The sequence below is a fragment of the Sinohyriopsis cumingii genome, chromosome 3, assembly GCF_028554795.1.
Source record: "Sinohyriopsis cumingii isolate HCF-2022 chromosome 3, ASM2855479v2, whole genome shotgun sequence".
NCBI lineage: Eukaryota > Metazoa > Mollusca > Bivalvia > Unionida > Unionidae > Sinohyriopsis > Sinohyriopsis cumingii.
The window spans coordinates 125,525,713-125,540,968 of record NC_142963.1 but is presented as its reverse complement, the minus strand read 5'-3'; the positions used below and the strand labels follow the sequence as shown (position 1 = coordinate 125,540,968).

General features: G+C 35.3%; 1 protein-coding gene across 1 annotated transcript in view; it reads right to left on the bottom strand.

Moving 5' to 3' along the window:
* The window catches only part of LOC149803785 (CD109 antigen-like), a 73,754-nt gene that overhangs the window by 43,699 nt on the left and 14,799 nt on the right, over nucleotides 1–15,256 (bottom strand). Inside the window, exons 9-15 of the mRNA XM_089953582.1 lie at nucleotides 12,253–12,337; nucleotides 11,178–11,289; nucleotides 10,225–10,470; nucleotides 6,726–6,929; nucleotides 5,569–5,670; nucleotides 1,628–1,690; nucleotides 411–611 (exon numbers count right to left, since the gene is read on the bottom strand). Coding sequence (XP_089809708.1) covers nucleotides 411–611; nucleotides 1,628–1,690; nucleotides 5,569–5,670; nucleotides 6,726–6,929; nucleotides 10,225–10,470; nucleotides 11,178–11,289; nucleotides 12,253–12,337 — 1,013 coding nt within the window. The remainder of the gene's footprint in view (nucleotides 1–410; nucleotides 612–1,627; nucleotides 1,691–5,568; nucleotides 5,671–6,725; nucleotides 6,930–10,224; nucleotides 10,471–11,177; nucleotides 11,290–12,252; nucleotides 12,338–15,256) is intronic.

Below are 15,256 nucleotides of genomic sequence, written 5' to 3'. Positions count from 1 at the left end.
TATATATATATATATAGAAGGTGTCAATATCTAGGAACAAACTTAATAATGTACAGTATTCACGACTCTTTACGATAGCATGGAAATACTTTCGTAAAATGGAACATGCTTAATTTTTGGTCATAAGGAATTCTCAGGATCTTCCTTTAAGTCTTGAGATCTTGGTTGCATTCATGTTTTAATATGATTAAATCAAGAGAACAAATTAACCATAATTCTATATCCTATTTGCAAATATCTTATATGATTGAATTCTGAGAAAACTTGCACTTGATTTGCTAATTTTTAAATTTTAAATGATGTTTGCTTGCGAAATCAAATCTCTTTTGTACTCGCCTCTATGGCTATCTTTCTTAGCGGCTCCCTTATGAACAGAAGTTTAGGCACGTGCAATAACATTTTAGATCTACCTTGTTTTTGAAGATTGCACTTCCATCATTTACATCAAAGTAAGTTGAATCAGCATTCCATTCAGTGCTATTCTTAAAGTAATACACAATCAGCTGAGCGTACGGCTGCATTTTCTCCGTTATCTTGAATATAATATGTGTCGATCTCTGTCCCAAGCCATTTCCTTTTCCAGACTGAACGACAAGGTTATTTGCAACAACCTGAGAAGACATCAACGAATAGATTTTCTTATTTTATTTTATTTAATTATTGTTATTCGATGTGCCATTTTGGAAAAAATATATCCACTTAAATTATTATTATTATTATTAAAATTATTATTATTATTATTATTATTATTATTATTATTATTCACAAAAACTAGAAAAAAGAAAAAACAATAACATAATTTACCGCAAATAAAACTCAAAGCTTATTCCAATTCCAGTGAGTCTCAATTTAACGAATTCAAATCAAACATTCAAAGGAAAAGTCAATAGAGCTCACAAAAGAGAAATCACTTGTAGTTGTATAGTTTGTAAACACAGATTTTTTTATACAGATCTTACAGAAACACATGCCTGGGGACAATTTTGGACAGACAGGGACTCTTCAGATGATTCTACTGAAAGTTCATCCAGTGTGATATAAGATATGTGGAAGAAAGTAAAAGGAATTGATTATCTCCACCAATATCTAGGCCTCATATTCTCTAAAATAGCAGAGAAAAAAAAACTAGAGCAAAAAGTCAGACTCCTAGAATCCATTGAAATCTAACAACAGTTCTCAGTATTAGAACTTGAGTTTAATTGAATAATAATAATAATAATAATAATGATGACATGAAACAAAATGGTTTTATATTGAGAATCTAACAATGCAGCAATAGTCTACAACCTCAGTATTTGTTCCAAATAAATCAACTGAACTGGACGAACTAGTGGTTTTAGTGGTAAGAATATGTTTCAAGGCTTTAGAGATATATTCAAATATGTTTCATGTAATAATTCATAATTTGTTTTGAGAAGGAGTCTTTCAGCAACACTTCCAAACAGTTTATTTTTGCACAGGTCCAAACAACGTGAAAGGTAACCATGTTATGACATCGGAAAAGGGACCACTCACCTTTCTCCATTAAAACAGTTAGAAAGTACACATCAGAAATTCTAAGATGTAAGAGATAAAATCAGACAAATACAACGTATTTATAGTTGATATAGGGGTAAAACATACATACCAAGTAGAAATATTCACCTATATGGTCCGTGGACAACACCTCAAAAGTAACGTTGTGCCCTACCTGCAAAAACAGAAGAACAGCCATATATTTCAAAGCGAAACTAAAAGAATAGCTTGCTTACCTATGGTTTTATTGGTTGGTATTAGAGTATTTCATTTAGTCTAACTAGGGCTAGGAATGCCATAGTTTTCGTTCTATGGTATTTTAAAGTCAGTGTTATTGCGTGCCCTCACTGTTGTTTTACTCGTCTATATATATATATCGAGAGAGAGATTTTACGGTCACAAAGTTAGTTTACCCAAAGATGCAACTGTTTCTAATGTTCAAAAAAAATCAAAGAAGTTCTCGTGTAGAACTTAGTCTAAGATGTCAGTAAATGTAGCTATAAGCGTTATTCTAACGGTTTCCAGTAAATGTTACTGAAATAAATATTTGACTCTCGACCAACCCGATCATATATTTCATTCGAATATGCTAGAACATCTAATTATCAGCTACTCGGCAGGGATTTTACTTTGTATATAGTCGATACAAATGCAAACTAGTTATTATTAAAATATTAAAGCCTCTGATATCCAGACCCTCAGCAGAAGAGAAGCATGTACTGCAAGCAAGCATTTTATAGTTTATTCATGGTAAAGAACGGTAGATAAGCCGTAAATACGGAAAATCTTAAATATAGATCTCTCAATCGCGCCGAATACGAATATAGAAGAAATTCTCTCTTCAGAGTTTTATTTATGCAGATAACCATTTAAACAAAGTCTGTGAACCCAACGTATCATCATAAGGAATGAATTAAACAAAGGCTGAGAACCCAACGTATCTTCATCATAAACTACTTTTTCTCTGTAACAATGGCTACAATAGATTATATGAAGGAACAACTGAACACCAAACGCACATTTAACTATCATTAAAACAGATTATACAAAGAGACAACTGATCACCGAAAACACATGAGAAAATCATCAAAATAGATTATACAAAGAAACAACTAAACATCAAAGACACATATAATCATTAAAATAGGATATACAATGGGACCCCTTAACACCAAACACATGTAATCATTAAAATAGGATATACAATGGGACCCCTGAACACCAAACACATGTAATCATTAAAATAGACTATACATAATAACAACTGAACACCAAACACACATGTAATAATTAAATTAGGCTTCACAAATGAACAACTAAACACCGAGCATACATATAATAATCATTAAATTAGATTATACAAAGAGACCACGAAATACCGAAAACACATGTAAAGAAATTTACATTTTAGATCTTCAGCGAATCTTTTGTGTGTGCTTTGAGATAATTACGAAGAGAAAATGGCCTCTTCAGTACGAGCTTTTCGATACCTAGGATGTACATCTTAATCGGACATTTCATTTAGATTGATTTAACTATCTATCGGCCACTCCAGGTTTACAATTTTGGCCATGCAAACGAGGATAACACCAAAGTGCTGATAGATTGCATCCAGAGTTTCCTTTATGCATAGATATAAAGTCATTCTCTGATCATGAGATTATTTTTCTGCTATTTTATTCTCCTTATTTATTTGTGACTTCTTCAGAATTGCGGATAGCTTTCTTCTGTTTTGTGTGTGTCCCTGTTTTAAAAAAATTGTTTCTTGATAAGATACAACGTAGCACAAATATAAATCAAGATTCTCCATAGGATTTTGAAAGTTGTAATCCAAGACTCCTTAATTGAATAAAAGTGTTATACTTTTTTTACCATACAATAATTTAAAACGTGAATATTATATGTATGTATGTATGTATGTATGTATGTATGTATGTATGTATGTATGTATGATCAGTTTGCTAATACCCATTCAATGTGAAATATTTAGAATTAAACCGACCCTAAATATTTTAGGTACAAATTAATATCCGCCCACACACACACACACACACACACACACACAGAGAGAAAAATCAACAATAAAAGGGTTGTAAAACTACGATCAAACTGTAATTCAGGAAGCTGACGATTCTTGATTTTTAGTTTATGATTCATCTAAATCACCCCAGACAAACAAAATTGTGTAAATAAAATAACTATATAAGCAGCTGAGAACCGATGTAATTGCTATAGATTGTGATGTTACAACTATAACAATTGCTAATGACTTTACCTTGTCATTGTTTCATTTTGTGTGCAGCTTTCTTTCTATATTAAAATTGTAATTAATTTTATACCATTTCATATCAATAAAGTTTCCAAGACACTGGAAATAGAAACAAATTACCATATTCCATTCCCTATTTTCATGTCATCTTCGAGTAACACGGAAGGCAAAACTGACTAGTTTCTTAAACAAACTTTACAAATTTTTTTTACAGCAGATTTAATTTTAATAAAATCCTTCATTGATTGACCTATTGTATTTGTTTTTCCACAGCCGTGCCACCGTTTGCATACACCTAACATTATTCCACTGTTTTTCGTATTTTGACAAGGAACTGTCCTATTCCATGATTCATCCGTTATTCTTTTGATCTCCGTGACATTCTTTTCCTTTACCCAGGCCAGTCTCGCGAAAATCTTGTTCAAATGCAGTCTTGCGCTTGGCACCAAAGAGATCATGTAAAGTTGTCATCGGAAAATACTCCTATGATGATCACTCGGAAACAATGTTTTGCACTACACCAAACACAGCAGATTGTAGAACAGCTTATAACGATGAACATGGGTGCTTGTATTCTTCTGACAAACACACTAAGTCTCAAAATCCTTGCACAATATTTCTAAAGGTGCTTATTCCATAAAATGCGCGTGTTCCGAACATTTCGTTAGGATTTGTAAAACTATTTGCGCTAGCGCAAGGATATTTGTGATGAGAGGTGAATGGGTCTTGTTATGCAATTGAAACAAAGCAATATTGACCGGGGGGGGGGGGGGCAGCTGAACCCAGGAATGAGGTCACATGACTCGTTCAGCCAATGGAAGATAGTTAAGGAGTATGAATATATGGGTCAGCATCCTTAGCGTCACTTGCAAAGAATTCTTGGAGATACGGGTAGTATATTTAGAGATCATAAATATTACATTTTCCACCACCACCCCACCAACCGCCTTGGGTTATAGCTTCCTAGGTGGTAGTTAAATTTGGTAAAATAATTGTAGACAGGTTATATCATTTGAACATAACTTGTTTTAGCGTCATATGAATTTTTCAGCAGAAACTTGGTTTGATGGTTACAAATTTACATTCAGGTCTGAATTTAAACTATGTAGTTTATCACATACTACGTTAAAGTAATTTTGTAAATAACCTTATGCATGTTAGATCATATGAATATATTATTATTTTCAATACAATTGTCACTTATGTGGCCTGCATCAACAAATCGTTTTCAGTGTTATTCATTATGCTCAAAATCTCACTTTCCTCCTTAATTTTGTTATCCTCTCACACACACTTCATCACAAAATTAAAGATTTATCCGTGTTGAGTAACGTTAATCAGAGAAGGTGTTAATTCATACTCGCTTGTAATTAGTCGTTTCATCAAATTATCATTAGGAAACGTTAATGGATTGGCAGGTTCCTTAATTGATATTGTCTGCTAAAATATGGTCTATACGACTTTAAATAATCCCATTACAACATTTCAAACAAAACAACAACCACAATTTGTGCAAAAAGAACTCAGCTGTTTGAACTTTCATGCGTTCTTAATTAAATAGTATGCGTACTTTTACACAGATTTCGGCATCCGGAGAACTCTGATTATACATAACACAAGTGGATAGACAAACAGATTGATAGACATATTTAAATTCCACTTCATACAAAAACTGGTCAAAATTTGTTACTGATTATGATATTATATAATAATCATAACAATCTCAAAAACAAAAGAAAGAATCGGCAAAAAGAAGAAGCAAAGCAACTGAAAACAACACTTACTGCAGCAACTGTCGAATTCATGGATATTTGTAATGCCCCATTTCCGATCGTGAAGCCTGGCTTCTCTACATCTCTACTAGCTTGGAATCCTTTAAAATGAACCTGCAATAGATATACTAAAATTAAGATAAGTTCTGAATCACATGGTCATTTTTCTTCAATATAAATCATGTAAGAGAAAACGGGTGAAATAATGAAGTCTATTACATATTTTAATTTCAATCTGCAACCATATTGGTATATAAGATTAAAGAATTCTTGTGTTTCTGTTTATCTTGGAACTAAAATCTTCAAAAATGCTTTTAGCAAACATTGCTCTGTGAGAGCAAGTTCTTCATTGTTACATTGATTCAACTTTAACTTGAGTTAGCATTATATGGCCACTGTTGTGCTCAAGTGCTGTAAAACATGCATGCATAGACTACTTTCCAGTGGGTTGTAACATTACTTTCTTAATTCAAAATTATGTTTAAACATGATAATTATTTCATGCATGTATTGGCTCTTGAAATAACGAATTATGCCAACTACTTTAAGGTACAAAAGTCAGCTTTGTTATTTTCAAAGATGCCGTAAATCTGTCCCAAGTCTGTCATATATTGATGAATTAACTTCTGTGACGATCCACAAAGCAATGATCACACTGTTAGAGGAATAAATTGTGTTACCTGTTGTAGAGACGGGAAAATTTCACGAGATAAACCTACCACAATATAGTCGTCTACGTAAATCAGTTCTTACACATTAATTCAATGTAGGAAAATGTGTACCGATCTCCGGATACATATTACTCGGCATGTGGTAAAATGAGGAAACTCCTTCCATTTGTAACGAAAGACTAGCATGCTTCATAGTGCATGCTTAATCACTGCTTAATATAATATTCCAGAATCTCAAACATTTACAAACCACATAGAGTTCACAGCAAAATAATAATATTGAGCAAAGCGTAATTTAACAGCAATACATCTTCATGAATCACAATTTAAGAAAGCAATTTTCGTTTGCAAAATCTCATCTCAAGGACAGAATGTCTGGGCACCCTGTCATTTGAGAGATAGTCGAACTTTGTAACATTATGTGTCCTTCAAATAAGGAAAACTCTTCAGTCAAATACGCAATGATACAGATTTTTTTAAAAAAATGAGTTTACGAACCTCAAAATGAAGTGACTGTGAATCCACTGGTGGGTCTACTTTAATGGTTAGTAATCCTGTAGGTGGAGGGGCATACAACTCATGGGCTATTGCATGGGCCCTGTATTTATGCACACTCGCGTCGTAAAATTTGACATAGGTGATCACCTCCACGGATTTCTCTGAAGAAATCACAGGTCGACCATCAGCTTGGTGCAGAATGAGCTGGGTAGAATGGAATAAAATAAATAAATCAATCACATAGTACCTTATCTTCTTGTGGACCTGGGACACGTGATGAAAACAATCAACAACAAAAAAAAAAATCATCGACTACATTATTGTTCGTAATAATAATATTTTTCAAAATCAATTCGTATTTCTTTTAAGGAATATTTCTACTTCCGATTTATTTCCAAACAATCTGAATATATTGACCAATTGAACGCTTACAAATTGCAAGTAACAATGATAGGCTTTGTCTTATGATTAATTATATAATTAAGTTTAACTTATTTCATTATCGACTTCAACCTTAGATGACGTTAGGTAATCTTCTGAAAATTGTCTTTTTAATGAGTCGATCGACAGAAGAAGTTGTGTTGTTCCTAATCACCGCTATAAATATCTGTACCCAGCCTATCACGCCAGCATAATTAAAAGTTCTAAAATTGTAAATTAATATTTTCCCCTCCACTGTTCTTTCACACCCACCCTAGAGGAAAACTAAAACAAGAAACCTGTACTAAAATGACACCTTTAAAATAAGCATTAGCATGTAACATTGGCAGATAAAGGATGAAACTTAAATATGTTAAAATTAAAGAATATATAAGAAAAAGAGAAAGGGAAAATACAACCTCTCTAAAATGTGATAAATATGTGTTACATAAGCCGCATTCTTCTAAAAAGAATCGGAGCTTTTTTATACTCTCATATTATCAAAAGGCTCAACTGAGTTCACATTAAGAAAGTGTCTGTCTCAGAGGGTGGAAGTCTATACTTTCTTCAAAGTATGCACTCTGAGGTTCAGCCTTCTGGAGTAAGCTTGGGTCAGATATGTGTGCACTATTCGCGAGGCACAATACCAAGGTACATCACTCAAATGGTTTTGATGTTCTAAAGCATATTGGTTCGAATTTCATTCCACATATTTTATAGGTGTACAAAACAAGACGATTTAAATAATATTGGAAGCCAGTATATGGAATATTCCATGTAGCAACGGGTAACTGTACGGCATCCCCGGCTGCTTTACCTACCTTGTAATTACCCTGAAGACCAGTCTGACTACACAGTCAATTGTATATAATAATTTATCTAGATTTTATTAACAAATTGTGTTTCTGTATGATTTTCGACCTAAACTGGTTTGCAAGTTGAAGGGTTGGTATGGAATGAGACAGGAGTCCAATAAAATGATAATTTGCATTTAGGATTCAATGTTACTCAAAATCTGAAAATGGTTGTAATTTTTATCTGAGAATGGAACCTTTGTATTGTAACTGAGTTTGATTGTACCGTTGAGCGTTGGAACGGCAGGTTCAACTTTTTCTGCATCAGCCGAACTGGCTGTACACTGGGGCGTTACGATACGATAAGAAGCAGTGATGTCAATGAATTTGGTCTGAAAAACTAAACAATAGGTAGATGATGTTCATACTGGCAAAAATTAAACGTTATTGGAGGTGTTAGAGATAATAACCAAGGTCGTAATTTAGTTAGAGATGGGGACCTTGCGATGTTGGCGAAATTGATTTTCGCGGCTCCTATGTGAGGACCAATTTGTATGCTGAAATATAAAATGAAATTTGGTTTCCAAATTGTTTCTGGAACTTAATAACTGGCGACACCATATACGGATTTAGATAGATTACATTAGTGGTCCCCAAAGTGGGCGGTGGGATTATGCTTATTACGGGGTAAGGTAGGGGGCGCTGAGGATAACCATGGAGGCGGTGGCCCGAAAAAGTATGAGAACCACTGGATTACATGATTGTTCGATAGTATACTGAAGAGCCATTTTCATCCGTCTTCAATACAGTGATGGTCCATTAGTTTCAGCTAAGTGACATTTAAAGTGGAAGTTCCAAATGCATACAGATGCAAAGTTCTAAATGCTTCCAGACAAAGTGTAAGACCCTGATTTTGTGTCAGAATAAGTTTTTGCATGCAAGATTTGTGAGTTGATCCATGCACAGTCGAGTCATAGTAAGTACTGGAAGTAAGCTACACCAGTCACGTACAACGAACGAGCAAGACATTTATAGCCGATACGCCGATCCTAGAAAGACTGGATGAGGAATCGGTACCGTACCGGTAAGAATTAAATTCTACTTGCAACAATGGTCATAGTAAAATATAGATTTGACTCAAGCCCTATATAACAGGACTAAACCTTCGGGTCTGCTGACAAATCTGGTTTGGCCAAGATTCGTAATGAATCCAGGGTTTATTTTAATTTTTCTATGAGGTATCTAATTTACGCAATGAACTTTGCCTGCAGTACAATATGAATAAAAAGAACAGTCAAGACAGCGCTTTGGGTCCTTATGGAGTGTGTCCAATTGGAAGACGTGCAAGCAAACAATTTTAGTTTCAATTAAATTTGTACCAGTTTAGCTCTTACCATTTCTAAATTCTATTTAACCATCGTTGCTGTTGCCGTTCAATAAAATGGATACTTTTCTATCTATAACAAACAAAGAATTATCGACATGCAGTGAACAACCAGTTTCTGGAATAAAACACTTTCCTGTGTATCTAATTTGTATGTTGAAAAGGTTGCGTAAATCGTAAAATCCTTCAAGTCAGTAGTAGACATCACCGTATTTGTATGATTCATAAAATCTACACAATCCATTGTCACGATTGTTCTGAGAATTCTTCCGATGGCCATCGACTATGATTCAATGCAGCAGCGGCTACATGTTTTAGGTGTGATTAATACAACTCTAGGCAACCTTCACTGCCTATCTGTGGAGTTGAATCTTTCACAGAGACCAGGATTTTCCAAGTCAGGGATAGATCACAACAATTCCTATGGGTCTACGTTAAAATAACTAAATAGTACACTAACTACGTATGTATGTATCGATGGATGGGTGGATGAATGGATGTTTGTTGACTGTTGACTGTTGTTGCTCAACGACAAGTACATGAGGAAATATTAATTCATAATGGGATTTCACGGAGATAAATAGCTGCGGTAGATGGACAGTCCCTGCAAAACAGGGTGATAGGACGATATGTACTGCAATTTATTTATTGAAACTGGTGTAAAAAAAATATAGAAAATAACGTATGAGAGCACAGTTGCTGTTATAGGAAGGATCTATGCGGTCTCAGAAAAATAAAGGCAAATGCTGTAGTCAATCGGATTATAGAAGTTTCAGTGGGGTTTGTTCATTAATTTAGATACAAAGATAAGATGAAATTAGACAATTACCTCTTAATTTTCTTAATTAATTCAACACCTAGAGCAAGAGTTAAATTAGAGAAATTAATGTTTTCCTCTTACATAGGCTTCATAAGGTAGTCCGGGTTTAAAGTTTCTTGAACTGGAAAATGACATACTGTATGGCTCACTATAGAACTGTACACTAGCAGTTCCTTCCCTTGTGAGATTATTTAGACTCTCTGTTACGGTGGCAATGATGGTCACGTGATATCTATACTTGTCCTTCACAAGTGGTACAAACGAGTTGGGGTCGACCTCGTTTTGAACTCTGTCCAACGGTAAAGTGAACTGTGCCTCGCCGTTAATCTGAAATAAAGATGACGACGTGATTTAGAACATTGTAAAAAAATCCAAGATAAACATCTTTCACGCGACAAAGTAATACGCAGAACGAACAGAACATTAACAGTAGAACGGTTTGAGTTGTAAATGGCACAACATATACTTCTAAGACAACGCTTTTAGTATTTGCATTTGATATGTTGCAGATGAGTCATTGTTGCTGCTGTTGCTGCAGGGTTTAACGCCATTTTCCAGCACACGATACATGGCGGCCAGTATTAATTATTAACCACCGACCCACGAGAAGCTTGCTCACATACCCACATTGGCTGAATCCGAGACTCGAACCCACGCAGACAGAGGTGAGATGGCAGTGATCCGTAACGGAGAGTGCTTTAGTCCACTCTGCCACTCGGGGCCCCTGCAGAGGAGTCAGAATATGGTACAAATACAGACACGTGATGACGATTCAATGACATAACTGCCATGCATCCAGAAATAAGACATACATACAGCCATGTATGGCTGATACCAAATAGATAGATAGATAGGTAGGTTTGTAGAAGAGTAGGCAGACAAGTAGGTCTATGAAATGACTAATAGATGTAAAATATTATAAGTTGTTTAAAATTTATTTTTACTGGCAATATTCAAGCTAACTGGCAGCCAAAACTAAGAGAATAAATACCAATCCCCACCAAAAAAAATCAAATTTTAATCATTCGACTTACGTCAAACGTTGATTCCAGCATCACCTTGTCATCGTGATATATCCAAGAAGCGTGGTAATCGATACGCGCTTGTAGTTTAACTGTTCCAACCACAGGCTTTCCATAGGTGTACCTGTCAAATTTATTATTTTGTAAGAGGCATATAACTTTTCTTGATTTTAATGTCTGTTCATTGATGTACTAACACGAAACTCTTCAATAAAACTGACCCATCGTCGTCAACATATGACAAAACTGATGGACAGCTGAGCAATTTTCAGAATATGCTCCAAGATTATGCTATTAATATGGCAATAATTATCAAATGGAGAAAACTTGATTTCAGGTGGCATGCTGTGATTTTTAATTTATATGGTAATCTCCACTCTCACGTTGTAACTCGTATAAAATGCATTAACAATTTTAATTGTCTATACCATTTCCTTTTCGAGCCTAAAATACTCCCAAAGTGCCCTATCAATATCAGACTTTGGTATGCTTTAAGACTTTATGGTCAGGTGCAGAGATAGTGCGAATGAGTCGGAATCGAGTCAAATATCTATGTCCCACAAACTGCTTGCTCATCTTGCCAAGTTTGTTACTGAAAACTGCAAATTATAGAGAAAAATAGGGAAAACTGAGACAAGAAGACAACACGCATTGTTCGTGAGTGCTCAGTGTACGTCATGGGGGGTAGGAGGTAATTTTTAGATTAGGTTATGATTTTTGGCACATTTTAAAACTATAGGATACGATTTTTAAGGCGAACGAAGGGTATTGCATTAATGAAATCTCATGACAAGGTAGGATAGAATGCATAGTGGCTCAGATGTAGTAGTCAATAATATTTAGGAATATAATTTTATATTGCACCGCCCCACCCGCTAAAAATATTGACTGCTTTCCATATCACAATCAGTTCAAGTTTTCAGTTGTGACAGGCAGAAATTAACATTCAATTACATATCGAGACGACTGTGACAAACAAGGAAAATATATCTAATGTATTGGGATAATGAACCAAACACAAATTGGTAATTTAAGATGATGTTGTAGTAAAAGAGGAAGTTCCAGTAGTTTTCAAGTGCTTACTTACTTCGCTTTTACTGTTCCTGTAACATCATTGTCCGATGTTAAAATGAATGGTGGAAGTTCAACATTGACTTCAAACATGGGCAGAACTAAAGAGAAAAATTTCCAAGTCAAAAATACCCAAACATCAGAAAATAGAGGACAAGGATAAACATAAACAAAAATCCTTTATATTTAGAAATAAAGAAGGGGACATCTATAAAGCTCTAACCAGTTTTAGGTGCTGAGACCGGGTAGTTTATTCACACTTGCATCCATCCTATGTAATTTGCACACACACACACACACACACACACACACACACACACACACATTATAAGGAACATTATTTAATATTGCTTGTGAATGGGACTCGAACATTTGGTATAAAAAAATCCCACAATACGATCTGATGCTTAATGCTATTTTTACTATCCATCAAGATTTGAAGCTAAAGTACAAATTATTGATGTCCGTTGGTCAAAACCTTGGTCACTACTTAATCATTGCCGCCCGTTGGTCAAAAATCGTAAATGACGCAAACATAAAGTTCCAGCTTTGTTTTCTTCCAAGTCCGCGGAAAGAACAAGTTCGAGATGGAGTATGGTTACACTCAAACCATATCAAACGGGTTCTTTTCCCAACTCTGAAGAAAAATCAGATATGGTTTTGCATTTATTTTATGCATCCTCTTTTACACTTTCTAACTTTTAGTATCTTTAAAGAGTGTAAATGAAGTTCAAAACTGATCGGGTCTTAAGAGTTTTGACTTTCGGACGTAAGCAGAATCATGTAAAAGACTCCAACCTGAGTGTGTGAAACTGAAAAGATTATCTAAGTGTGTGAAAAGGAAAGATGGATTGAACATATGTACTAAACGTCAGACCAGTCATGTAAGATTAAATGGGTGGAAAGTAGCAGCGTCCTTTTCCCCTGTATCTGCAGAATTTTTTTAAGTTGAATGCATTGAGCATTAAAATTGTATCGCATTTAAGTCAGAAAAGTCTTTGTGAAGGGTCACTTCAATCTTCGTTCATCTCCCCCATGTCAGTGTAAACCTCAAAGGGGCAGCATTCCAACTATATATCTGTGTGTCTGTGTTGTTTGTTGCTGTTGTTGAACGGTAAGTCAGCACAATTCTGACTTGCTAGTGCAGATTAAAATTAAATTGTAATAAATGTAAATATGTAAATATGACAAATTGTAAAAAAATGTTCCGAAAGTGAAAGATAATTTCAAAACATAAATCGTACACAAAAAATCCTTACCAATTTAATCAGTGACAAACAATACATATATAAAAGTATATTAGGTAAAAGAGAATTGTCAATGATAAAGTATTTTATGGGGTAGACCATTTGGGAAGTGGGAGTCGGGTGGTGAACTGGGAATGTTCTTTCGAACCAAGAAAACAAAAATATTTGACCTCAAGAAAATATTTTTAATAAAATAATATAATCCGTATAACTGGTTCTTTTTCTACAGACCACGGCAATAATTTACTCAAACCATCGGGGGCTAAGAAAAGATTTAGTTTCAAATTCCAGGACCCATTCCGGTACCCCGAAAATTTAATGTTCGGTCCCTAAACAATCATGAATGGGTGAGATACTAGAAGTTTCAGTCCTATATACATATCATCATACAGGAAGAACATATATGATCACATTTGGCCTAATATAAAAACACGAGACGTTCCGGTTAATCATTAAAAGATAGAGCCAAGAAAGAAATGGAGTATCCACTCATCACCGACATGATGACGGATTCATAAAAGCCCAACTCATTCACCGACATGATGACAGGGTCATACAAGCCAAACTTTGTAATGATTGATTCGACTGTTTCAGTACATTACACAACATTCATTATGTTTCCTCACATTAGGAAACATAACAACAAAAGTCTCTAAACCATACCCAGAGATAAAAACAGATTCATTTTCAGGAAAACTGTGTGGAAAAAATACTACAACTCCCGAAACCACGTAAAGATAATGGTGTGATGGTATCCCTGCCAATTCCCAGAATGCTAATGAAAGAATGCTGTAATTCCTAGAAAATCTGCTCCAAAGATCACTGGAGTGACTCGACAGTAGAGAAGCACCAGCCGACCGAAGTTCTTGTTGTTGTTGTTGTTCTAGGGTTTAACGCCATTTTTCAGCTCAAGATAGGCCATATATGGCGGCCAGTATAACTGGTGGAGGAAGAACCCTGGAAAACCCAGGAAAGAACCACCGACCCACGAGAAGCTACTGACAGGCTTTCCCACATACCCACGCTAGCCGAGCCTTGGACTCGAACATACGCAGACAGAGGTGAGATGGCAGTGATCCGGAACGGTGAGCGCTTTAGACCACTCGGCCACTCGGGGTCCCGCCGACCGGAGTAAAGCCACTGTAGCACCCAATGCTCATAAAAGGAGAGACAAATTTGCTTTCACCTTCATGTCCGTCTCTCTTACTTCTTTAGGATCCTTGGTACTTGATAATAGGCAACAGGTATACTAAGAATCATTTTGAACTTCATTTCAGTAATAATTTATATCAGCTGTGTGTTCTGTGATAATATTACGAAACACAACTGGTCAGAACTATCAATGAAAATACAAGCAACTTTAGTAGGAACAGAAGTCAAGAATGCGTCATGTTGCTTGACAAATTCCCTGACAGAAGTTTCATTTTTTATTGTGTCAGAGACAACACGTTACGCTGGACCACGTTTTTGCTCGAGCATTCAGCAAGTGCTTTCAGAGACGTAAGTCTAACAAAACTGATATTGTATTAGATGAATCCGAGGTATTATGCTAGGTTCGTTTCTTTTCCTTGCTTTTATGAACGACCTTCAAGAAGTGGTAAGCGCATCTCATAGCCGATGATTACTGACTTTACCGATCGTTTCGAGATAAACTTGTTGCAGTGATGAATGAGAGCGAGAGTCCAAGTGGTCAATATATTTTAATCCCGAGAAAGGCACAGCCGTACAAATATGAACAGTAGATTCGTGAGAGCGACTATAAATAAACTACAT